Source organism: Canis lupus, chromosome 36 (assembly GCF_048164855.1).
Source record: "Canis lupus baileyi chromosome 36, mCanLup2.hap1, whole genome shotgun sequence".
In the NCBI taxonomy this organism is placed as follows: Eukaryota; Metazoa; Chordata; class Mammalia; order Carnivora; family Canidae; genus Canis; species Canis lupus.
In genome coordinates, this window is record NC_132873.1 from 20,134,903 (window position 1) to 20,160,320 (window position 25,418).

Below are 25,418 nucleotides of genomic sequence, written 5' to 3' on the forward strand. Positions count from 1 at the left end.
CACAACTTCTTCACATTCAAAATATCGCTATAAGAAAGAGAATGCCTATGAAATCACGCAAAATATCCAACATTCACTAAAATCTGTTCAGGTTCTTTAATCACTGGAATCCTGAGATCTGCATTAAAAACCTATTGGCAGTTAGAGTTTGGGCTGTTTTTTTTTTTTTAATTAATTTATTATTTATTTGAGAAAGAGAGCATGAGGAAGGGGAGGGGAAGAGGTAGAGGGAGAATCTCAAGCAGACTTCCTGTGAGGATAGAGCCCAACTTGGGACTCAATGCCATGACCCTGAAATCATGACTGAGCTGAAACCAAGAGTCCAGGGGATCCCTGGGTGGCTCGGCGGTTTGGCGCCTGCCTTTGGTCCAGGGCATGATCCTGGAGTCCCGGGATCGAGTCCCATGTCAGGTTCCCGGCTTGGAGCCTGCTTCTCCCTCTGCCTGTGTCTCTGCCTCTGTCTCTCTCTCTCTCTCTCTCTTTCTCTCTCTCTCTCTCTATCATGAATAAATAAAAATCTTTAAAAAAAATTTTTTTTAAATGAAACCAAGAGTCCAGTGCTTGACCACCAAGCCACCCAAGCACCCTGGCAGTTAGAGTTTTTCAACAACGCTTTCAATAAGAACTTTCAGAAAGGATGAAGACAAATGACTATGTTTGAATTAGAGAAGGAAAATCCAGAAAAGAACTGGATAATTTTGGGATAAACCAAAGGCTGATAATATTGAGGAAGGGAAAGCAATATTGCTGTATATACTATGATCTATTATTTCATCTAATATTAGAAGCAGCCCTGCAGGAAAGCCAGCATATTCTCATTTTGCCACAAGGAAACTGGGTTTCAGAAAGTTGGAGGACTCTCTGAAGTTCACACATTGATAGAACCAGAGCTTTGGGCCTGAAACCCATCCTCATTCCTCAGGAGCCCCCCTGGCACGTCCCAGCTGTCTGAGTTGCCTTTCACACTTACACCTGCCTTTCTTCACCTCCACCTGCCACCCCATCTCTGTCCTCTCCCTTTTCCAGGTCTCTCCCAGATCTTGAGGCTTGTGCTGCAAGAGCTGAATCTGTTCTACAGCCGAGACGTGAATGGAGTGTGTCTCCTATACGATCTTCTCCACTCCCCGTGGCTGCAGGCTCTGCTAAAGGTGAGCATCCGATGACCTGGAGGCCTTTGCCTTACTGTGGGAGCTGAAAACTCACCCAACTCTACCACCAGTCAGTTGACAGGAAATTTCAACTTGATAAAAGTTCTTAGAAGGCAATTCTTTTCTGTGTTCTGAGAATTTCCCACATGGGTGTCGGGAAACTAGTAGGTGTCTGCAATTCATCTCATTTCTGACACTATCTGGGGATGACATCAGATCCTGTAGGTTAAGGGTTCAGTCTCAGGGGACTGCCGCCCCTTCCCCCCATGTCAGATTCCAGTCACAAGCCCAGGCAGCTATCTGTACATCTGACCAACTATATCATCTATAAACCTGACCAACTATACATCAGAGGTCCCCATGACCTCCTCCTTGGGTTTGATTAATTTGCCACAGCCCACAGAACTCAGAGAAACATTTTACTTGCTAGATTACCAGTTTATTATAAAAGGATGTAAGTCAGAGACAGCCAGATGGAAGAAATAAATAGGGCAAGGCATGTGGGTAGGTTGTGTGGAGCTTCCATGACCCCTCCACCATCCCCTAGATTTCCACAAGTCCACAAACCAGAAGTTCTAACAAATCCAGTCCTTTGGGGATTTTCTGGAGGCTTCATTACATAGGCGTGGCTGATTAAATCATTAGTTATTAGAAATTGATTCAACCTTCAGCCCCTCTCCCTCCCGGAGGTGGAGGTGGGGATAGAACTGAAAATTCCAACAGTCTAATTACATGGTTGGTTCTCCTGGCAGCCTGCCCTCAACTTTAGGTACATTCACCTCATTAACATAAAAAAGGGCATCTTTGTCCTTTCCTCACCTAGGAAATTCCAAGGATTTTAAGAACTCTGAGCCAGAATCAGGGCCAAATACATAATTCTTGTTATAAACCCCAGTATCATAGCAGTCCTCAGAGAAGAGCTACACAAACCTCTCAGCTTACAAAGGCTGAATTCAGGTGGGAAAGAATATGGCAGTTCTTCTTTCCTCCCCCAGTCCAGTTTTTTTTGTTCAAAGGACCCTGGGATCACAAAGAGGCCACCACACATGGCCATTGGCAGCACCCTGAGCATCGGTCTATAAACATTTGTCCCTGAAGTGAAAACTCAGGACAAAAAAAAAAAATGGTTTTAAAAAATTATTCCTGGGCTCCTGGGTGGCTCAGCTGAGCATCTCCCTTCAGCTCAGGTCATGATCTCAGGGTCCTGGGATTGAGCCCCCAGATTGGGTTCCCTGCTCAGTGGGGAGACTGCTTCTTCTTCCTCTGCCTGCTTCTCCCCCTGTTCATGTTCTCTCTCTGTCTCTCTGTCAAATAAATAAATAAAATATTTTTAAAAATTATTCCTCTTTGGTGTGCCTGGGTGGCTCAGTAGGTTGAGCGTCCAACTCTTGGTTTTGGCTCAGGTTGTGATCTCATGGGTCATGGGATCGAGCCATGCATTGGGCTCCCAGCTCAGCAGGGAGTCTGCTTGGAGAATCTTTAGCCCTTGCCCTTCTCCCCACTCCATCTCTCTCTCTCTCTCTCTCTCTCACTCAAATAAATAAATAAATCTTTAAAAAAATTATTCCTCTTTGTTTCTTAAAGTCAGGAAGTGAGATATCTACAGTTCTGTTTAGGTATCTTAAATTTTTCTTATCTTGAAGGTTTCTTCTTTTTTTAAAATTTGGCTAAAATTCCATGTGCTGTACAGTAACATCTACTATCTGATTATAGTTTTCTTAATGCTATTTTTTTAAATTTTTATTTATTTATGATAGTCACAGAGAGAGAGAGAGGCAGAGACATAGGCAGAGGGAGAAGCAGGCTCCATGCACCGAGAGCCCGACATGGGATTCGATCCCGGGTATCCAGGATCGTGCCCTGGGCCAAAGGCAGGTGCTAAACCACTGCGCCACCCAGGGATCCCTCTTAATGCTATTTTTAAGAAAGATTCTTTCAAAGTTATTTTTTGGGATGTGGGTGTTTCCTTCAGCTAAGTGTGAAATGTGGCCGGTCTTTTGATGCATGTTAATACAATTCTTTAAAATAAGAGAAAGTGGCAACATCTTTAGCATGAACAGAGAGATGCTCCTCACAGCACTTGTTTTGAAATTCTTGATTTCTTCATCTAGTCACCTACTTAGGTGACACTTAGGTTGTTTCCGTGTCACGACTCCTGGGAATAGTGCCACAGTGAACATGGGGGTGCAGATACCTCTTTGAGATTGTGATTTCTTTTCCTTTGAATACATACCTAGATGTGAAATATACAATGGGATAGTATTTACTCATGAAAAAGAAAGAAATCCTACCTTTTGTGACAACATGGATGGACTTCGAGGGCATCATGCTACGGGAAATAAGTGAGACACAGAAAGACAAATATATGTTTTCACTTGTAGGTGGAATCTAAAAAAGCAGAGCTCATGGAAACCAAGACTAGAAAGCAGCTGCCAGGGGCTGGGGCTGGGGGGAATGGGGAGATGTTGGTCAAAAGGTACAAACATTGCTTATGAAATGAATAACTTCTAGGGATATAATGTACAGCATGATGACTCTAGTTAATAACAATACTGCATTATAGACTAGAGAGTAGATCTTAAGTGTTCTTACACACACACATACGATCGTAATTATGTGAGGTGATGGGGGTGTTAAGTAACCCTATTGTAGTACTCATTTTGCAGTACATACATATATCAAATCAACATCCTGTGCATCTTAAACTCACACAGTGTGATCTGTCAATTAAAGCTCAAGAAAGCTGGGAAGAAAATGCCCCACCTGCTTCCTATCAGGCATGTTTTCCTCCTGGGATTAGCCAAAATGGGAGTTTTCTTGTCACTGAAAGGGATTCTCTTGCTTACCTGTGCAGACTGTGTGTCCCCTGCAAGCCCTGCCTCAATTCCTCAGCCTTCTCACTCCCAGGTCAACCTGGGCACTGGCACGGGTGGCACGAGGATGCACTGTCATCCTGGATCAGATGGAGGAAGGAGGGGGCCCTGCTGGCCTCTTGGGCCTCATTCTTCCATCTGTAAGAGAAAGCAGGTTCCTAAAATAAGAAGGGAGGTGCTGCAGAGCTAGGCATGCCTTGCTGTCCTCTGCCGATTCTAGATCCCAGTATGGAAAAATTCCTCAGGTCAGTAGATGTGAAGTTGAAATGTTTGTAAATGAACCTTTCCCAGAGGATTAAGGGAGGAAAAGGAAACAAAGAGAAGCAGGTATCATGCGCCTGGGCTCTTGTTCAGACCCTCTGCTGAACCGTGAGCCACACAGCACATGCTCTGGCAGTTGCCCAGCACCGAGGTTCTTTGGCCCCAAATCCCTATTGATTGTGACCCTAGAAAAGCCATTTGTTAATTTAACAAGAGTAAACACTTGAATTTCTTTTTATCAGTGATGTTGGCCAGGGAGGATCAATTTCCAGTGGCAGCCAATACTCAAGCCCTTGAAGGATGGGAGCCACCAAACTTGAATCCATCTCTTCTTTTTTTTTTTTTTAATTTAAATTCAATTTGCCAACATATAATAAATACATCATTAGTTTCAGATGTAGTTTTCAATAACTCATCGGTTGCGTGCAACACCCAGTGCTCATCACATCACGGGGCCATTCCTGTTGGACAGCGACAGACACCTTAGGAGAAGCCAGCACACAGCCACTCAGCCGCCCACGCCACGGCCCAGGCTGCCTCTCCCCTTGCAGAGCGTTCGCCCGGGACCTGAAGAGTCAGGTTATCAGGATGACACTCTCCCCCCGTCACTCTCTGCAGGTTTATGACTGTCTCCAGGAATTTAAAGAAAAGAAGCTCGTCCCTGCCACAACTCATGCACAGATGTTATCCTGTGAGGTAAGGTGGCTTTTAATCCATAGAATAGTGGGGTTTTAACGTGATGCCATTTCACTTGGGGTGCGAGTTTAAATGAATTAAAGGATCTAATGGCAAAGTTTGATGATGATTACATCTCATAAGTGTTTCTAATTGAGCTTTAATAGAAGAAAGAAAAGTGGTCAGTACTTCAAATTTAAACAAAAAAAATAACATTTTTTAGCACGTGTCCATTTCTCTATTTTTTTTTCTTTAAACCTTAGACTCAGTTAATCCTCTGTAATCCAAGAGTAAATGTTGTTCTAGTAATGTTTCCCAAATTTTTGTCTCTAGCTGGGCTCTTTGCCTCAACTCCAGACTCTCATATCCAACTGCCTCCTCTCCATCGTACTTAGATGCTTGCTTCAGGGACCCTCAAACTTAACATGGCCCTTGAGCTCCTGATCTTCACCAAAACCAAGGCTACTCCCCTCCCAGCCTTTTTCATCTCAGTAATGACTTCTTTGTTCTTGCACTACTCAGACCAGACTCTTTGGGGCTATCTGTGACTTTCTCTTTCTCTCATACTTGACACCCAATCTGACAATGGATCCTGTCGGCTCCAGTTTCAAAATATATGCAGAATCTTATGAGCTCCACTCTGCCACCTAATAGAAACCATCATCATCTTATATACAGATAATTGCAATATAGCCTCCCACTGATCTGCTTCTACCCTTGGCCCCCTATAAACTATTTCAGTATAGCCACTGAAGACATCCTCTTGCAGGTGTGTCAAATCATGTCACTTTTCTGCGCAAACCCTTCCAATGACTTCCCATTTCAGAGTATACATCATAGTTCTTAAATAGCCAAACATAATGTAGTTCCCATTCCCTGTTTGACTTAATACTCACTGCCCTCCCCCTTATTCATTCTGTTCCAGTCAGATTAACCTCTTGTGGTTGCTTGAATCAGATATGCTCCTGCCACAGGCCCTTTGCGCTTGCTATGCTGTATGTCAGTAATGCCCTTGACCATATATCCACATGATTTGCTTCCTCATCTTCTGGTCTCCACTCAAATGTCACCTTCTCACTAAGGCTTTCTCTGGTCACCCTATCTAAAATTGCAACCCCTCAGAGCACTCCCTGTCCACCTTCCTGTTTTATTTATATTCTTAATTCTCCTTATCATCAAGTAAAAATGGGGATTTTTTTTTAAGAATGGGGATTTTTGTCTGCCACTGTATCTGTCATTGAAAACAGTGTCTAGCACATAGTAGATGTTCAATAGGTATTTGTTGAATGGATGAATAGTATAATCCATTTTATTACCATATTAGAAGAAATAGAAAAGAGAAAAAACTGTGCCCTCCATTCCAATAATCAATGATTCAAACTGTTCTCAGTTGTCCACAGAAAAATACATACATAATATTTTACTCAGTTGTCATTTCTAGGTAATGGAGGTAAAACTTAGTAAACTGCTTGTTTTCATTTGGCTGTATGTAGTGGGGTTTGACTGTTGGGGTTTCATGGGGCTCAGTAAAGTCTTGAAAGGTTTTATGTCCTCTTAGAAAGCAAGTCTACACCCAAACAGAAGAGATCAGAATTAGAATGTTTAACACTTTTTTATAGCAACAAATATTAAAATTGGTAATCAAATAATAAGTCCTAAAATATAAATTACTATTCTCATTTTCCACATGATGAATGGAGCATCCCATGGGATGCACTTGAGCCTGAACTCAAACACCTTAAAGATCCACTTGTTTTAGTGCCTCTAGGGGGAGTTTACCTTAGTACATATGTTACAAAATTATGTCAGTTCTTCCTCCAAGACTGTGGTATGCCAGCACTGAGGCACTGAGGTGTAGACCTACCCAAATCTCCGATTCTACCTGCTGTAGTAAAGTTGAATGAATAAGGAAAGATCCTTGGCCCTGATCAACTTTAAAAATTAAAAAAGAGGGTTTCAATAACAGCTTTTCTTAGGTCAATATCATGCTAGTCAGTGTATCTGTTATTCAGCCTGGATGACGTTAATTAGGTGATGAAGATTTTTTAAAATTTTACCATATATGCTTTTTCACCAACCAGGTGGTGGGGATATTACGTGAAACTCCTAAATCCCCTGAGATCCAAGAGCTTAGACAAATCCTCCAGGATCCGCACTTTAAGGCAAGTGCTTGCTAAAATAGACAAGGTATGCCCATCTGGCATGTGGGCAATGTTGGAAAGAAGAAATGTGACAGGAAATGTACTTTCTGAATAGATATTCTATTACTGTCCATGGGTGACCAACAGATTGTTTCGAAAGATGTGGGATTCAGATGTGACTGGCTCTGTGTTGTTAGCCATGGAGCCAAGCCTGCCATATTTATGAGGAGACATCCAGAACTTTCCATAATGTCTTGTTTCCACCCTGCAAAGCCATAGTCCCTCTAAAATTCTGGGAGACAATCAGGGTGGTACACTTCCTTTCCAACTTGGAAATATTTTAAGTTTTGGATGAAGTATGTGAAGATGTTCTGAAAATATAGTCTAAAGATGATTAACTCAATGAGGAAGTATGTGAAGAACACTTGCTTGAAGAACATACGATTGTAGAACAGAAGCCTATCTCATAGTACTTTACAGAGTTTGAGTTCAGTTTATCAATAAGTGAGACCTTTAAGAGAATATCTGCATTAGGAGCAATGGGATTTACGAGTCAAATTTTCAGTTCACAAGATAACCTGAGAGAATTTCTCGGAGTTCCAGCGAAGTTCTGTCCATCAGTCTCAAGTTGGGCTATAGAATGACTATTTCCCCACCCAACGAAATAAAAATTTAACGTAATGGACCATTAGAGGGAACTCTCTGATCATACCCTAAATCAAGAAACTACTTTTTCTCATTCTGTCACTCATAGGCCCTTGGAAGTCACTGACAAACTAAACAAGCAGGATGTTTTGATTACTGTCTCCCATTCTGCCTTAATTAGGGAAAATATTACAAAAGTTATTCTGTAGTTCAAGCTTATAAAAGCACCATGGATTACATGGGTTTGCAGGAAATAAGAAAGTGACAAAATATATTTTAGCGGAAATGCAAGAATATATTATGTATCACTTAACCTCTCCATGCCTCGTTTCTTTATGAAATGGAGACAATAAATATACCTGTCTTATGGAGTTATCGTGAAGATGGAGTTAATCCACATAAAATGCTTAGCCCAGCATGTGTGTGTTGGTTGTTGTGGTGATGGTGATGGTGTCTTACAGAGTGTTAGTTCACTGTCTTCCAGATGGGTGTGTTCTGTGTGTGACCTTTATTCACCTTGCCTTCTCTGTTTCCAGGCCTTGCTCAGTGCCCATGACACTGTGGCTCAGAAAGATTTTGAACCCCTTCTCCCCCCACTGCCAGACAATATTCCTGAGAGTGAGGAAGCAATGAGGATTGTTTGTTTAGTGAAAAACCAACAGCCTTTGGTAAGGAAATCACTATATCTTCTCAGTTAGAATTATATCAGGGTTAATTGTGATCCAAGGGTTAGTTGTGAACTAAATTATCACTAGTAGTTACTTAATATAATGTTAAATATACTTGTCGGTGGTCACAGGTATAGTCTGAGGCATTCAGATAATGTGAGGGGATCCATGATAATGGCTAGAGCATGTCCTAACAATTTTTGCCTGTGGTTTCAGATACATTATATATTGTAATGCTTTCACTAGAAGGACTTTGGCTTAGTGTTTTTCTTTGTTGAAAAATCTGTGAGAAATAAGACTTTTATTTTATTTATTTTATTTTTTGAGAAAGTGTATGTGAGCATGAACCAGAGGAGGGGCAGCAGGAGAGGGAGAGAGAATCCCAAGCAGACTCCACGCTCATCAGGGAGCCCCATGCAGAGCCCAATGTGGGGCTTGATCTCATGACCCTGAAATCATGACCTGAGCTGAAATCAAGAGTCAGATGCTTAGGCCGCCTGGGTTGCTCAGTAGTTAAGTGTCTGCCTTTGGCTCAGGGCCTGATCCCAGGATCCTGGGATTGAGACCCACACTGAGCTCCTTGCATGGGCCTGCTTCTCCTCCTTCTGCCTATGTCTCTGCCTCTCTTTCTGTGTCTCTCATGAATAAATAAATAAAATATTTTTTTAAAAAGAGTCAGGTGCTTAACCAACTAAGCCACCCCGGGGCCCCATATTTTATTTTATTATTTGGCTTTCTGATGTACGTAAATTTTACTAAATTCCAATGTGTTTATCTAAGTTGGGTTTTTTTCTTTATTTACTGGAAGCTAAGTGAGGCATTAATTTGATTTTCTAAGATCAGTCTCTTTAATTAGGTTGCAATGGGTGAGAACTTTATCTTTGAAAGGATCTAACTAAAAAAATAAATAATAAAAGAAAGAAAGGATCGAAATATTCTTTTCTATTTATGTGGTTGGATAGAGACTTTGGTAGGCCAAGGTTGAATGAATGGCCTCCCCTTTCTGATGCCATGATAGGGCCCTGGCTGGTATAAATACCCTCTCCTGACCAGACCAGACCTATATTGAGGGATGCTACCAGAAAAATGGTCATGTTAGGTAAAAGAGGGATTCTGCTGCACTCTCTCCCCAGGGAGCTACCATCAAGCGCCACGAGATGACAGGGGACATCCTGGTGGCCAGAGTCATCCACGGCGGACTGGCTGAGAGGAGTGGTAAGCTGGAGCAACAGGGTACAAGCATGACCAGAGAAACAGGAAAACCTTAGTTATTTAGTCTTCTTTCCAGGGAAACCCCTGTCTTCCTAACCAAGGCCAGGGCTTCTATGCATGACATTGCTTGGTTACTAGGAAGGAAGAAATAAATATCCCAGAAAATCCTCTCCCCCTCTTTCACTGAGGTCCTATATTAATGTTCTCTCGGAGAATGTTTGCATTCTCATGGTAACCTAACCAGCTGAGTATTATCATGCCATTCTGTAGAAAAGGAGACTGAGGCGGAAGGAAATTAGGTAACTGCTGTGCTCGAGGTTGGACAATTCGAGTCAGGATGCAAGTCCAGGTCAGCCAGCACTATATTCCCAACTCCCGCTCTTCCCTTGGTCCTTCTCCTTTCAACAGGCATAACGAACCCAATTTCTTTCCTTTCTCTGCTGCATTTCTGGGCCTGCCGGCCCTCGTCCTCACTGCCCAGGGCCCTGGAGACCTGGCACGGGCTTCACACCCCAACATTCTTAGAGCAGTGGCCCCGAGGATCTCCTAGGTGCTAAGATCATCGGCCCTTCATTTGGCCTCAGTTTATTTTTACTTCTCTAGCACATTTGATGTTGACCCTAACTGTCTTGAAGTTTTCCTCGCCCTTGGTTTCTGCTTCACGGCGTCCTCCTGCTTATCATCTCCTCCCTCTGACAACTCCGCTGTTTGCGTCATGTTTCTTGGGGCTTGATTGCCACCCTCACGTTTCTCCACATTTCCTTTTGGAAGATTTCCTTTTCATTTATCATTTACTCACGACACTGACATCTTAACTTTTAGTGTTATCTTCATTTTACATCAGGCTACCAAAAATAAAAGTATCACCATCACTTCATACCCAGGAAAGAAGTGTAAAAATGCAATTCTCTGTGCTCTGGTGGGTGGACATTAATATAACCAGTCTGTATTATTATTATTATTATTATCATCATCATCATCATTATTATTATTACTATGGTTACTTCAGAGTTCATTTTTAAATGTTAGAGCATGCTTGGGTTAGTGAGTTTGCTAAAAATCCTCAGTGTAGACACCTCTGGTTTTTTGCCCATTTTCTTGTACTCTGTTTTGTGTTCCTGTCTGCCTAGGGTTGTTATATGCTGGAGACAAACTGGTGGAAGTGAATGGAGTTTCAGTTGAGGGACTGGAGCCTGAGCAAGTGATCCATATTCTGGTATCAGTCTTCTGTTTGCCTTCTCCGTGACTCAGTGCCATGCCGCAGCTGACCTGAGCCTGTCTGGCCCATGCTGTGTGCACTATAATGGGAGGGGGGTTGGGTTCTTCTTGGCAGCTTCCTTTCTCCAGACCCCAGACCTTCCTGTTTCTGTGCAGCTCCACCTCCACTCCCCCACCCCGGTCTGGTTTCTGCTGGGAGACTTCTCTTGCCGCCCTGCTCTTTCAGACTCAGGAAGGCTGGCAGTCTCCCCAGCCCAGGTCCCTTGTTGCCTGGGTTGCTCCTTTGGAAACTGAGCCTGGGATGGACAGAGTGAGGCTTTGGAGGGGAGTCCGAACCTGAGAAAACTATCCTCATTCCCCTAACCTTTTTATACAGCTGAAATCTATTTAACATCTTCCTAGAGGCAGCTTTGGGGCAGGATAGATGTTGTAGGAGGCTAGCCTACGGAGAGGGGGATTTCCTTGCTTGCCCTGCCACTGTCCTTGGTGATTGAAACTGGGGATTTGTGACTAATTATGGTTTCTTTTAGGTCCCTATTCCCCCTTTTCAAACCTTTGCCTGAATCCCTGTCAAGTTGTCATAGCCATAGTGGTATGACCCTGCCATCTCCCCCATGCACACCCCAAGTGTGAGGCCTGAGGTGGATGACTATTTATCACATAGACTAGTGGTTCTCTGACCAGGTTTTAGGGGGAACTCTAAATTTTCATAGATATGCCTCAGGGACTGAGATAAGAGGTAGTATTATAAGGAGCATACCAAGCACCAAAATATTTTGCAAATGACCACTGCCGGAAGATGCTGCATGAGATAAGGACACTGCAAATGGAACTTTAAGTACTGCCAATCACCAACACATAGGCTCCACCTAAGCCACTTTGCTGCCAGCTGCAGAGCCAGGATGGTGGGATTGTGAAATTTCTAGGAGTGAGGACAGGTTTTGTTCATCTCTGGATGTCCAAAACCTGTCGTAGTGCATGTGGCAGGAGAATCTCACCCTCTCCATCAGGCTGAGAGGTTCTCTGTCTCCTCAAAAGCTTTGAGGCCCCCCATTCCCACCATTAGCTTGGAGCTCGTCAGTCCCTCAGAAGACTTGGGAGCCCTCACCTCCCCATCAGACTGGGCTGCCTGGTGCAGGAACAGGTGCTCAGGAAGTCATTACTGACTGGGGCTTACAGAGGGGAAGTCTGACCAAGGCCTCATCTCCTTCCCCAGTGTCTGTGGCAAGGAGACTATGGTAAATAAGGTTGCAAGATGGAGTGTTCCTGGAAGAGACTGGGCCTCAGGGTGGGGCTCAGTAGGCCAGGGACTCTGGAGCCCCACTGCAGGGCAGAAGCTGAGCTAAATTTCTTCCTAATTTCCACTTCTGCATAGTGATATTTAAATGTTGAACCCTTGTAAAAGTTCTGGTGGGGCATGTAACCCTTAAAGCTGGCCACACTGTGCTGTAACTCCATCTGTTGAATTCCAATAACCCAGTGAACCCTGAGACTTATTGTCCCCTCCCCTTTGACATTTTCCAGGCCATGTCTCGTGGCACAATAATGTTCAAGGTGGTTCCGGTGTCTGCCCCACCTGTTAATAGCCAGAAGATGGTAAGAATGCTGAGCCTTCATAATCACACATAGTAAATTCTCAAATAGCAATAATAGTGACTTAATATTTTGTGCCATTTCTCTATAATGTGTTGAACATTCTTTCAATACTGTGTTGCACATTTTTCAATACTGATGATGGGAGAGGCAAATGAGTAAATGAATACAGTAAAGGAGATGGGGTACAAGAAGTTAAAAAGTAACATCAAGAATGGGAAACGCTTGAGCAAAAACTTCTCAGCACTAGGAGCTTCTGTTGCCAAAGTCACCTTTTTCATGGACCTGAGGCTTAGTTAAAGAGGCAAGTTCTCCCTTTTGGAGAGTATGGGGAGAAAAGATAGCAACAATAGGTGGAGGAGTAGAGAAATGGTTTCAAGTCTTGACAACCCATGGACAAGGGTTCTTCTGATGGGGCCATTTTGCATCTACTGCCAGGTGTACGTTCGTGCCATGATTGAGTACTGGCCCCAAGAGGATCCCACCATCCCCTGCATGGATGCAGGGTTGCCTTTCCAGAAGGGCGACATCCTTCAGATTGTGGACCAGAACGATGCCCTCTGGTGGCAGGCCCGGAAAATTTCAGACCTTGGTACCTGTGCTGGCCTAATTCCTTCTAACCACCTTCTGAAGAGGTAAGAGGATTCAGGACTGAGCCATCAGGAAATAAAATGTTTTCTCGGTCTTCTGTTATTGCAGTTAGGATGAGGTAAAGGGAGACAAGCAGACGGACAAACACATATACTGGTCTATAAATCAAAGTCAACTTATCCATAAACCCTAAGCATCTTAAATACCAAGGGGATCAGAATAATCATATCAGCTAGAAAAAAGCAAAAAGCACTTGTGAAACTCAAACTTTAAAAGATAGTTCTAACTGCCTCTATTAATCATTTGAAGCCAAGTTGAAACCTCAGCTATTGAATCTGAACCCATGACCTTCACTTTTATGTTCTTGAGGTCCAAGGGAATGAGTAAAGATAGAAGATAAAAATAGGCCCAAGTCTCAGCCAATGTTAAGAAATCAAGAAGGAGAGGAACTAACAAAAATAATTAAGAAGGAATAACCAATGAGGCAGGATGAAAATCAACCCTGTCAGCTGCTGTAGAGTGGACTGATAAGTAACCATTGGATCTGCCAAAATGGCAGTCTTAGGTGATTTTGATAAAAAAAACAAAACAAAACAAACAAACAAACAAACAAACAAAAAAACAGTTGCTGTGGAGTAATGGGACCAAAATCCTAGTAGAATGAGATTTGAAGAAATTGATGGCATGAGACATTTTAGTACAAAACAGAGCAGAGCAATACAGAAATAGCTAGAAGGGAAAGTGGGGTGGTATGAGAGAACTTTTTGAGATAAGGCACATAATGCTGGTGAGAACAGTCCAGTGAGAGGGAACACTTTTATGATAGAGAAAAAAAGAGAAAAGAATTGCTATTGTCAATGTCCTCAAGCAGACAGAAGGAAGATGATCTAGTACAGTTGATTGTTGAACGACGCAGGGGTTAGAAGTGCTGAACTCCACGCGTTCAAAAATATGCATGTGACTTCTCAGCCCCCACTACTTAACTACTGATAGCCTACTGTTGGCCAATAACATAAATGGCAGATTCACACGTATTTTGTATGTTATATGTGCTATATACTGTATTCTTACAATGAAGTAAACTAGAGAAAAGGAAATATTAATAAGAAAAATCATAAGGAAGAGAAAATACATTTGCAGTACTGTACTATATTGAAAAAAAAAAATCCACCGGGGTGAAACTGGGTTGTTGTTGTTTTTTGTTTTCTCACGGTGTATTTCTTTGTGCATAGGAAGCAACGTGAGTTCTGGTGGTCTCAGCCATATCAGCCCCATGCCCACCTCAAACCCACCATATGTGAGTGTGCTAATATCTCAGCCCCAGTGTGTGCGTCGCAGGGAGGCCTGCTCCTTCTCTCCCAGGCCTGGCTCCCTGCCCAGGAGAGGATCTCTGAATGTCTCCCCCACCCCCTTGCCCAAATAACCTCCTGGCAGCCATCTGAGATCCTCCTCTGCGTGTTCATTCCTTTGGATGTAGAAGAGTTTTCAGTTTATGAAAATGCAAATGTTCCTGTGTTGGTGACACTTTTGGTGATGGCTCCCTGACTTGGGGTCCCCCAAGATCTCTACAGCTAGCATATAAGTTTTACATATGCTTGTGAACAAGGCTGCATGGCTGCACACAAACAGGGTCCTGGGATACAACCCCACATCGTCAGGCTCTCTGCTCAGCAAGGAGTCTGCTTCTCCCTCTCCCTCTGCCTGCTGCTCCCCCAGCTTGTGTTTTCTCTCTGTCTCTCTCACTGTCTGTCAAATAAATAAATAAAATTTAAAAAGGAAGGAAGGAAGGAAGGAAGGAAGGAAGGAAGGAAGGAAGGAGAAAGAAAGAAAAAGAAAGAGAAGAAAGAAAGAAAGAAAGAGAGAGAGAGAGAGAAAGAGAGAAAGAAGAAAGAAAGAAAGAAAGAAAGAAAGAAAGAAAGAAAGAAAGAAAGAAAGAAAGAAGAAAGAAAGAGAGAAAGAGAAAGAAAGAAGAAAGAAAGAAAGAAAGAAAGAAAGAAGAGAAAGAAAGAAAGAAAAAAGAAAGAAAGAAGAAAGAAAGAAAGAAAGAAAGAAAGAAAGAAAGAAAGAAAGAAAGAAAGAAAGAAAGAAAGAAAAAGAAAGAAGAAAGAAAAGAAAGACCCTCCTGCAGGCCCCTGGAAAGGAAGTAAGGAAGGAGACAGGGGACGAGGAGGTGGGAAAGGGACCTGAAGTCTACTGGACAACAGCGTCAGTGTCACAGATTAGTCTGTGACAAGTCCATCATCACTTTATTGCTAATTGTCTCAGCCCCCAAATTAGTTTTTCTTCTCTTTTTCTCTTGAAGACTTATGGTGACAACTATAGAGACAGTTTTGAAGGAAGAAAACTTTCTTAGGATCTCTTCACACTGGCCATGTTTTCATATCACCTTATGGATATGTATCTTTCAGTACTATGGTAGCAGCTGAAATGCCACTTTCTTTCTTTTTTTTTTTTTAATATTTTATTTATTTATTCATGAGAGACACAGAGAGAGAGGCAGAGACACAGGCAGAGGGAGAAGCAGGCTTCATGCAGGGAGCCCGACGCGGGACTCCATCCTGGGTCTCCACTTGATCCCGGGTCTCCAGGATCAGGCCCTGGGCTGAAGGCGGCGCTAAACTGCTGAGCCACCCGGGCTCCACTTTCTTTTTTAAATGTAACTTCTATGAGAATTTTCGTGATACGATCTTCATAGTGATATTTTAGCTATTTCCCCTGTGTTTTGAAAAAGTTTTTTTTGTTGTTGTTTTTTACCAAATCAGATGAAAGTTCTTCTCTAATCTGGTTTCCTATTTATTTTCTCAAAGGCACATGGAAATGCTGATGAAGCTTTTAACCAGCATCTGATAACTAGTATCACCACGGGTTGATGCTTAATTTGCTTGTGTAGCCTAAGTGCGATTTACATTCGGCTTTTGGGAAAGTCCATCCCGATAAAGAATTGTCAGCCCCTATTACTGTACTCATACACCTCTAAATCCAAGAACCTCAAGGATAGAGCCACCGACTTAAAGGGTCACCTCTCACAGGGTTGTTTCTGATGGAGCATGATCAGTTTCTAAACTATTAGATCATTTCTTTTTAACTGTTTTAGTTGGTGCTGCCATAAGTATTATCTTGTATCTTTCTGCTTAATGTTACCCTAGCGAGAAATTAACCTCAGGAACAGGTTATTGAATCCAGAGGTATAAGCAATTTTATTTAACAAGACTTAATGAAAACTTTGCAGATAACTATTAAAAATATGTTTACTGAGGATGCATATACAGTTAAGTAGTCGCCTTTCTCTTTTCTTTCTTCCTTTTTCCCTCCTTTCTCTTTCTTTCTTCCTTCCTTTCTTCTCTTTCCTTCCCTCCTTCTTCCCTCCCTTCCTTTTATTCCAGTTAAAATTTGAGTTCCTAAAATATGCTGAACTAAGTGCATTAACTCAGAAATCAGTAGAATGCAACCCTTACAGAACTTTAGGGTGGGAAGAGAATAGATTTGCCAGAAGCAAGATCTCCATTTCCAACAAGATTCATAAATGTATTAGTTTCTCTAGGATATTCATTTTATCATTTTGTTACCAAAACTCTACCAAATTTCTATAGATTAACCCCAGAATATTAATTACTATAATTTTGGCACTTCACTTTTCTTACTAAAATTAATCTGAGAAACTATAGCATTAACCAATGTGTTCTCTCTTTCTCTCTCTCTCTCTCTCTCTTTTTTTTTTTTTTGCTTCTATTATCTGTCTGTACCCAGCAATTTCTATGGAAGAAGGTAAGAAATCAGTATTTGAAAAAAAAAATCATTTCCAAAGTCTTGTAGAAATTTTGTATATTTTTCTTAATTCACTTCAATCCAGTTCTGCTATTTATTAAGATCTTCCAAAAAAAAAAAAAAAAGATCTTCCTAAATACCTGTAGTGTTCCAGTCACTAATATCTTAATTTGTAAAAAAAAAAAAAAATTAATTAAAAAAAAAAAGATGTCCATCAAAAGAAAGCACACATAGTGTAATTGTCCTCACAGAGGAATAGGAGAAAAGAGGGATAACATTTATATGCAGCACGTGGTAAAAATTCAATAAAAGTTGTCAAACTGGTTTGCTGTTTTGTGTCAACTGTTTTACACACAGACTTAAAAATAACCCTGTAAGGAATTGTGATTGTTCCCATCTTATGGATGAAAATATTGAGGTCTGAAGAAGGTAAGAATATTGGGAGGTGTTGCAGGCAGTGTAGACTGGATTGAAACTTCTGTCTGAAGGGCCCTGCATCAAGGGCAAATGGAAGCTTCAGTTATTACTTATCTCCTTCTCCAAGCCCAGGCACCCAGGTGACTCGTTATGATGCCAAACACACACATTCCCAAAAGCAAGAAAGCAAGAGGCCATCTGCTTGTGGGGGCGGAGGGAAGTGAGAAGAGCAGTTCCCTAGCCATCCCCATATTTCAGTCCTGAAATTGGAAAGGGAACATGGGGAGGCCTTTGGAGAGCCTGGGTCTTTGTGGCCCTCTGGGTAACGAGCCACCATTTTAGTCTGCTCAGGCCGCCATCACTACCCAGACTGGGTGCCTTAAACAACAGTTACTTATTTTCTCACAGTTCTGACAGCCAGAAGTCCAAGATCAAGGTTCGGTGGGTCTGGTTCTTTCTGGCTTGCAGATGACTGTCTGTCCTTTTGGGTTGGGGCCCAAATCTTATGACCTCATTCAACCATAAAGGCACTGTCTCCAAATAAAACCATACTGGGGGTTAGAACTTCAACATATAAATTCAGGAGGAATACAAATCGATCCATGACACCTACCCTTGCCAATGATGTGGAATGTTGATTTTGAGACAGTAAAATCAGTGTCTGTCTTAGATCCCGGGGTTGCAAGTTAGAAGAATCAGGGCTACTTGCGTTGTTATTAGAAAATCACTCCTGTCCTCTGTAAATAGGAATAATAATTGTAGTTTTTCTTTGCTTAAAAAAAGCACATAAAACTTCTAGTTACATCTTAGGAACCAACAGACTCAATGATGTTATAAAATATTGACCTGAAAAATAATCTCTCATAATGGCAGCTATGTTACTTGTTTATCTGTGTCCTTATCTCTATAAAACAGTATTATTTTATTTTATTTTATTTTTTTTATTTATTTTTTTTTAAAGAATTTTATTTTTTATGATAGTCATACAGAGAGAGAGAGAGAGAGAGGCAGAGACATAGGCAGAGGGAGAAGCAGGCTCCATGCACCAGGAGCCTGACGTGGGATTCGATCCTGGGTCTCCAGGATCGCGCCCTGGGCCAAAGGCAGGCGCCAAACCGCTGCGCCACCCAGGGATCCCTAAAACAGTATTATTTTATAAAATTTTTCATATTGCATATGTTGCTTAAAAAACATTCGTTAAGGACATGGTCTGTAAGGAGGTGGTGATAAGTTTATTGTATGAATTGATAGTGTAGCTTATTATACCAATAGTTATTTATACTTTTAGAATATGATAAGACTAATTTTTTAAACCACTATTTATTGTGGTGCCTGGGTGGTTCAATCAATTAAGCAACCAGTTCTTGATTTTGGCTCAGGTCATGATCTCATGATCCTGGGATTGAGCCCCATGTTGGGCTCTGTGCTCAGCTCGGAGTCTGCTTGAGATTCTCTCTCTACCTCCCCACTAAATAAATAAATAAATAAATAAATAAATAAAATATTTTTTAAGACCCTTTAAACTACTGTTTGTTGATCCCTTAGGAAGTGCTGGGCACTGTATTAGGGCACAAGATATACAGTGCTGAAAAAATTATTTCTTCAATACATAAATTCAAATCAACCATTGTGACTTTAAAAGGAAATTTCAGTTCTATTTAATAATTTATCAGGTAACTATTATGTGCAAGATACTGTACTAAGCTCTGTAAAGTAGAAATATTAACAAGTTCTGCTTTCAAGGAGCTATTGAGGAGGGCAAATAAGGCAATTACTCAAATGATTATATTACAAAGTAGAATAGATGTGCAGTAGTAGACAGTTCAAGGTAGTAGGAAGAAAATGCTATGCGGCTCATGGTAGAGATATTCATTTTAGTTAGTGTTTGAGATGGACCCTGAAGCATTACAGGCAAAGGGAATAGCATAAGCAAAGGTGCAGAGGAGGATTCATGGTGGATACTCTAGTGGGAGTATGAGATATGGGAAGGAAAGAAGTAGACAATAGCCTTCAAAGTTGGGTTTGGATCATGTTGTAGAGGGTTTTGAATATTAGGATAGGTGGTTTTAACAATTACATTCTCTTATTCTCCTATGTAGACCCCAGCTAAAGGTAAAAATAGTTAACATTTATTGGGCACTTACCATCTGTCTAAGTTTTTCATACATTATCTCAATTTTCTCTTATATGGTGGATATTACTACCATCTCCATTTGTAGATAATCTTGAGATAAATTAATTGGCCCACCCAAAAAGCTGATGCTTTTAAAATTTTAACCATTTTATGTTATGTAGCCTTCTGTACCATAGATTTTCATTTAATACAGTGCAGTCCTAAAAAAAAAAAAAATACAGTGCAGTCCTTTTTCTCTCTCCAAGTGAGCAAGCATGAGGAATAGTTGTAAGAGTAATGTTATTGTAAGATGGTTTGAGTTTTACTGACTTAAACTTATACATTGGGAATTTTGTTTGTGATACTAATACATTTTAAGTTCCATTTTCCCCTTTCTATCCTCTTTTATAGAAGATGACATGAAGATTGACGAGAAGTGTGTGGAAGCAGGTAACATTTCCTCTTGACAGATTTACCACCAGAAGGAATATGAATCACCTCAGCTATAGATTTTTTTAAAGTAGAGTTGGCCAAACGGGGCCACAGTCCTTTCCTCTGGAAGAAATGTGTAAAATGAACCCTCTCACTGCATCCTTTTTCTGATTCTGGCACTTGGAAGGGAAGCCCAGTTGTGGGAATGCCTCCAGGCTCCAAACCAACCTTCTAGAAAGTGTTCTAGAAAGTAGTGTCTTGGAAGTGATCACAGGAACACTTAGTAACGCTCAGGTGTTAGGTTCAGTAACATTCAGATGGAGTGTCCGGAAGCCGCCATGCTCTTTGTGAAATACTATAAAATATTGAAATGCCAATTTTTAAAAAGCAGCAAATATTCTTTGTTATTGTGTGGTAACATCTTCTGATAGATTCTAGTGTAGGTAATTAGTAATGGGTTCCAAATTTTTGAGAAATATATGAAAACGTTTTACATTACTATACTTAATTTTTTTGGTAAATTGGGAAAAGATTTTCCAAATTTAGTGGCAGAACTAAGATTGGGTCAAGAATCACTAGGGTAATGTTGGGAGATTATTGGAAAGTCTTTAGTCTGATAGGTGAATTTATCTTGGCTTTCTGAGATAATCTGGTTTTTAGAAATTAAAGAACAATATAAATCTTTAAATAGTGGATATTTAAAAGATTCACATATACTTTCCAGAACAACTACAGAATAATGCTGACACAGTATTTATGTTATCAAGTACACATTCGGGTTTTTTTTTTTGTTTTTTTTTCTTTTTTCTTTTCACATTCTGTTTTTTTAAAACTCCCAGCAATACTCATTTCTTTCTATAATTTTTAATTTAAAAATTTTATTAGGTAATATGTTCACATACTTTGAAATTTAAAAACTGTAAAAGTATAGAGCTCCTTTCTTTCCCTGCTCCCCTACTCAGCTTTATTTCTTGAGGCAATAAATACTCTCACTTTCTTGCTGAACCTTCCAGACATACTCTGTTCATACAAAAGCAATGATGTGTATTTTTTTTCTCCCTTCCCCACCATCATGCTCACCATTTTTTAAAAAACACCCTTTAAAAAAAGGACTTTTTTGATGATATGCTATACACATTTTTCTGTTTTTGGCTTTTTTCCCTTAGCATTATATATGATTCCATCTTAGTACATAGAAAGCCTCTTCATTTGTTTTTAACAGCACGTTGGTTAAATAATTAATGTGCGTTTATACAATCACTTATTGGTAAACTTTCCAGCTACGCCCTATCTCTTCTATTACAAGCAGTGCCACAATGAATAGCTTTGTAAATACCTTATTTCATACATGGGTGAGTATACCCTAGAAGCAGTAAGGCCTGATCCAAGGATGCATGCATTGGTGATGTTGCTGTGTATTTTTAATTGCTCCCCACATACATTCTAGTTTCTTAATCTTTAATATCTCTTTAAAATGCTAATAACTGTTTTAACTGATGAGAAAGTTGGTTTATATGAAATCTTACATTGTCACCTAAAAAGCCTATCCAGTCACACCATTGATACCCGCATTCTCCTTGACATACCCCCACCCCTCAATGAGGCAGGGTACCTCCCTCCTCCATGTGCAAGCCTCTTCACAGCAAAGCTGTCCCCTGTCTGACATCCATTGGTGTTTCCTATGACCTTCTACCTTTCTCTTCCCTCTGAGCCTCTTTTAATTTTATTTATTCTCTTCTGTTTTATTTATTTTAAGCTCCCGCAGCACCCCTGCTTAATATCACAGCCCAACTCCCTGATGCCATATATCTCCTTTAGGGCTTTAGTGTGCCATAGAGACGCTAATGACTTGGCCTTGAGTCAGGAAAGAATTTTAGAAGTTGGTGTGTATGCAGAGGCACTGGGTCAGGGAATTAGACTGTTAAAATATAGACTCAGTACGGATAGTAATATAATGACACTTTTGAGTTTTTTTTTGTTTTTTTTTGTTTTTGTCTCCACGGGAAACCATAGATGAAGAAACATTTGAATCTGGTAAGTGAAAAATGAGTATTTGGTATTGATTTTTAAGGGTCTACTCCAAATTTTGGTATCGTTTAAACACACGTTTAGGGACCTTATACAATAATTGTTTATTAAATACTTCAACAGTATGGTTGTGAGATATTATTAGCTTCACCTTGACCAGTGTTCCTTATTAGACATTTTGGAGCTCTGTGGGAGCATGTTTTGGTTGTCACATTGATTTGGGGCACAACTGGCTTTTAACTGGTAGGAGTCAGGAATACTAGATGTCCTGGAGTGTGGAGACCATCCTGTGCAATATTTTCAATGTCCTGTCGGACAAAACACATTACAACTATAAATGAGTAGTTATTTAATACACAGTAGTGATGTACGTTTTCACAAGACATAACATGAAAAGCTCAGTTGTGTAGAAGAGAATCATTATGGAGAGAGACATTTGAATAGAATTAAAGACATTGCCTTGTAATTATTGAATCATTGATTCCACACCTTCTGTCTGCTTCAAACTGATAAGAAATAAACTGGAAAGTGAGGTATCTATACTGATTGATTTTTTAATTTTTCTTTAACATGTTATTTGTTACTATTGATGACATATGGTATCGTCAAGTGTGTGTCCCTCAGACTAAGGTTGACATCATGAGTAACAATATAGGTCTCAGGGTATTTTGCAACTTTTGGGGGCATGTTAACATTACTCCCCTGCTTCCAAAAATATATTTTCTCATTTTCTCCATTTTGTCAATCTGTAATTGCTTTGGTATATTATCCCTACTTCAAATAAGGCAATTTCCTCTTTCTTTTATATAGAAATAAACCTGGTCTGTTACAACTTATCAGAGCTCTTGTTATTCCCACATCTACTGTTTCTTTGCCCTCCTATTTTTCTATGCTTCACATAAGGGATATTTTCACTTCCTTTAATCCATGCTTCTTCAGTATAAGTAGCAACTTATAAGCATCTAACAGTTTCTTAGGTCTTCTAGAAAAGTCATGCCTGAGGATTTATATCTTGAAATATACATTTTTAAGATACAAATTAATTCCTTTTAGCTTTTTTCTTCATATTACAGTTAGAACATTGTACTGGGTTTAAAAATTAAGTGTGTAGTAGATTCTATCAATTTAATTTCATAAGAGTAGGGAGATTGCAATAAATATTGGTCATAAAAAAAGATGTCATTAAGACAGATGGAGTTGGGAACCATGCACTTAAATGACTTACCTACCATTTATGTTGTTTCTAAATTTCCTCTTTTCAGTTAGATAGTTGGTCTATTAGGGTACGTACACTTGGCTCTATGTTTGGGACTGGTTTAATTTTTAATTCCTCTGGATTATAGTTCTTCTTTAAAAAAAAAAAGATTTTATTTATTTGAGAGAGTAAGCACAAGCAGGGAGAGGGACAAGCAGACTCCATGCTGAGCACGGATCCTGACACGGGGTTTAATCTTAGGACCCTGAGATCATGACCTGAGCTGAAGGCAGATGCTTAACCGACGGAGCTACCTAGTCCTTTTTTGCTCTATGTTCAACTCCTCATTTTTCTGGAAGAGAGTCCATACACTAAAACTGTGGTTGAGGCTCAGAAGTATTTGGGGCATCTGTGAGGGGAGAGGCAGCATGGTGTAATGGTTAGAGCCAGGAACTGGAGCCAGAGTGTCCAAGTAGGAATCTTGCTCCATTACTCATTACCTGTGGCTTCTCCATACTTCACCTCTCTGCCCTTCTCTTGCTCCATGTCTAAAGTGGGAAAAATAACTTCTATAAGTAAAGTGCTTAGAATATGTGACCCTGGGGTGCTCTGGACCCCATTGTGAATCTTGCTCTGGACGAGCATGCAGCAGTTGTTTCTCTAATAACTACAGAGGAAAGTGTGCAGCTGCCTTAGTTACTGTGACCTGCCCCTTTTGGACTCCTCATAGTCAAAAGATTGAGTACTCTCAACTACATTTGAGCTCAGGTCACTTAGAAGGTCAATGAAGGAACAGTTAACACCCAGCTGGCAAGTTTTTTAAGTAAATAATTCTTGATATTTATTCATGATGCTTAATTCTTTTACTTAGAGCTCTTATTGGGTAGTTCAGTTTCTTCAGTTTTGGTCTCAACTCTTTCTCCAAATGCAGTATCATGTGACCTCCTTGAATTTCTCCAGGAGGTGATGATACAGTGTAATTAGGAATGTCATAAAAAGAATAGCAACAGAGAAGATGGATGTTTTAAGATATCTAGATAACAGGGGCGCCTGGGTGCTTAGTCGGTTAAGAATCTGTGTTTGGTTCAGGTCATGATCCTGGGGTCCTGGGATCCAGCCCCACATGGAGCCCTGCATGGGGCTCCCAGCTCAGTGGAGAGCCTGCCTCTCCCTCTCCCTCTGCCCTTCTTCCCCTTCATGCATGTTTCTCTCTCTCTCTCAGTTGCTTGCTCTCTCACTATCAAATAAATAAAATCTTAAAGAAAAGATAAATTCTTCTAAAAAATCTAGAAAAAAGTATGCTGTGTGTTCAGTTCCCCCTGTCTCCAGTGGGCCAGCTGGAGATGGACGTGTGTCACTGGACCCATGAGGGGTAAGGAATGAGGATATTGAGGCAGAATGCTGCTGAAGTGCCCGCTGGGCAGGACTGTGTATACAGCCTCTGTGAGAGGAGAATAGAGGCTCGCAGCACTTGCCTTCCTATGATTTCTGTCTCTCAAGCCTTATTTTGTACGTCTTCCTAGATAAAAAGCCCTTGGGGAGAATATAGATAAGTAACTTGCAGAAAGTTATTTATTGTTCTCTGAGCAGCACAGTCTGGTTCTGTGAGTTCCTGGTCCCCTGTAGTATGTCATGCGTTTGTCTTGCCAGGCCTACCTGTGTTACAGCGTTCCCTAGGGTGACCTGAATGCCTCACCTTTGTCATTTGTCTTTGTTGGATGACCGACTTGATCTTCTCAAAGACTTAATGTTTTCATGTCTTTTTCTTCACTGACCCAAATCTCCAGAGGAACTTTCAGAAGGTAATTGTTTTCATTTCCTGGATAAGCCACATAGAGCTCTATTTAAGACGTTTCAGTACCTCATGCTTGACAGGATACCTTTTAAGATAAGACATATTTTAAGGGTGAAATCAGTGATAAGATATTCAATTTCATAGAAAAATATTTAAAAATGAACAATGAGGGGCAGCCCAGGTGGCGCAGCGGTTTAGCGCCGCCTTCAGCCTGGGGCGTGATCCTGGAGCCCCGGGATCGAGTCCCACGTCGGGCTCCCTGAATGGAGCCTACTTCTCCCTCTGCCTGTGTCTGCCTCTCTCTCTCTCTGTCTCTCTTGAATAAATAAATAAAATCTTTAAAAAAAATAAAATAAAATAAAAATGAACGATGAAAGTAGTTAAGAATTATGAATATATTCCTAAGTAAATGTTTCCATGAGAGACTCTTAATGATAGAGAACAACTGAAGATTACTGGAGGGGATGGACTAAATGGGTGATGGGTATTGAGGAGGACACTAGTAGTGATGAATCACAAAATTCTGCTCATGAAACCAATATTACACTGGATGTTAACTAACTAGAATTTAAATAAAAAATTGAAAAAGAAAAAAAACTGCTGACATTTCATTTAGAAAAATATACTTCACAGAAGATGGAATCAATA

The 25,418-nt window shown here is 40.7% G+C and overlaps 1 protein-coding gene across 1 annotated transcript in view; it reads left to right on the forward strand.

The window, feature by feature from the left end:
* Positions 1 to 25,418, forward strand: part of MPP4 (MAGUK p55 scaffold protein 4) — a 40,656-nt gene that overhangs the window by 2,843 nt on the left and 12,395 nt on the right. Inside the window, exons 4-15 of the mRNA XM_072812651.1 lie at positions 1,027 to 1,148; positions 4,901 to 4,978; positions 7,039 to 7,119; positions 8,280 to 8,411; positions 9,545 to 9,626; positions 10,754 to 10,839; positions 12,366 to 12,437; positions 12,873 to 13,069; positions 14,258 to 14,322; positions 16,773 to 16,790; positions 19,732 to 19,770; positions 24,763 to 24,777. Coding sequence (XP_072668752.1) covers positions 1,027 to 1,148; positions 4,901 to 4,978; positions 7,039 to 7,119; positions 8,280 to 8,411; positions 9,545 to 9,626; positions 10,754 to 10,839; positions 12,366 to 12,437; positions 12,873 to 13,069; positions 14,258 to 14,322; positions 16,773 to 16,790; positions 19,732 to 19,770; positions 24,763 to 24,777 — 987 coding nt within the window. The remainder of the gene's footprint in view (positions 1 to 1,026; positions 1,149 to 4,900; positions 4,979 to 7,038; positions 7,120 to 8,279; positions 8,412 to 9,544; positions 9,627 to 10,753; positions 10,840 to 12,365; positions 12,438 to 12,872; positions 13,070 to 14,257; positions 14,323 to 16,772; positions 16,791 to 19,731; positions 19,771 to 24,762; positions 24,778 to 25,418) is intronic.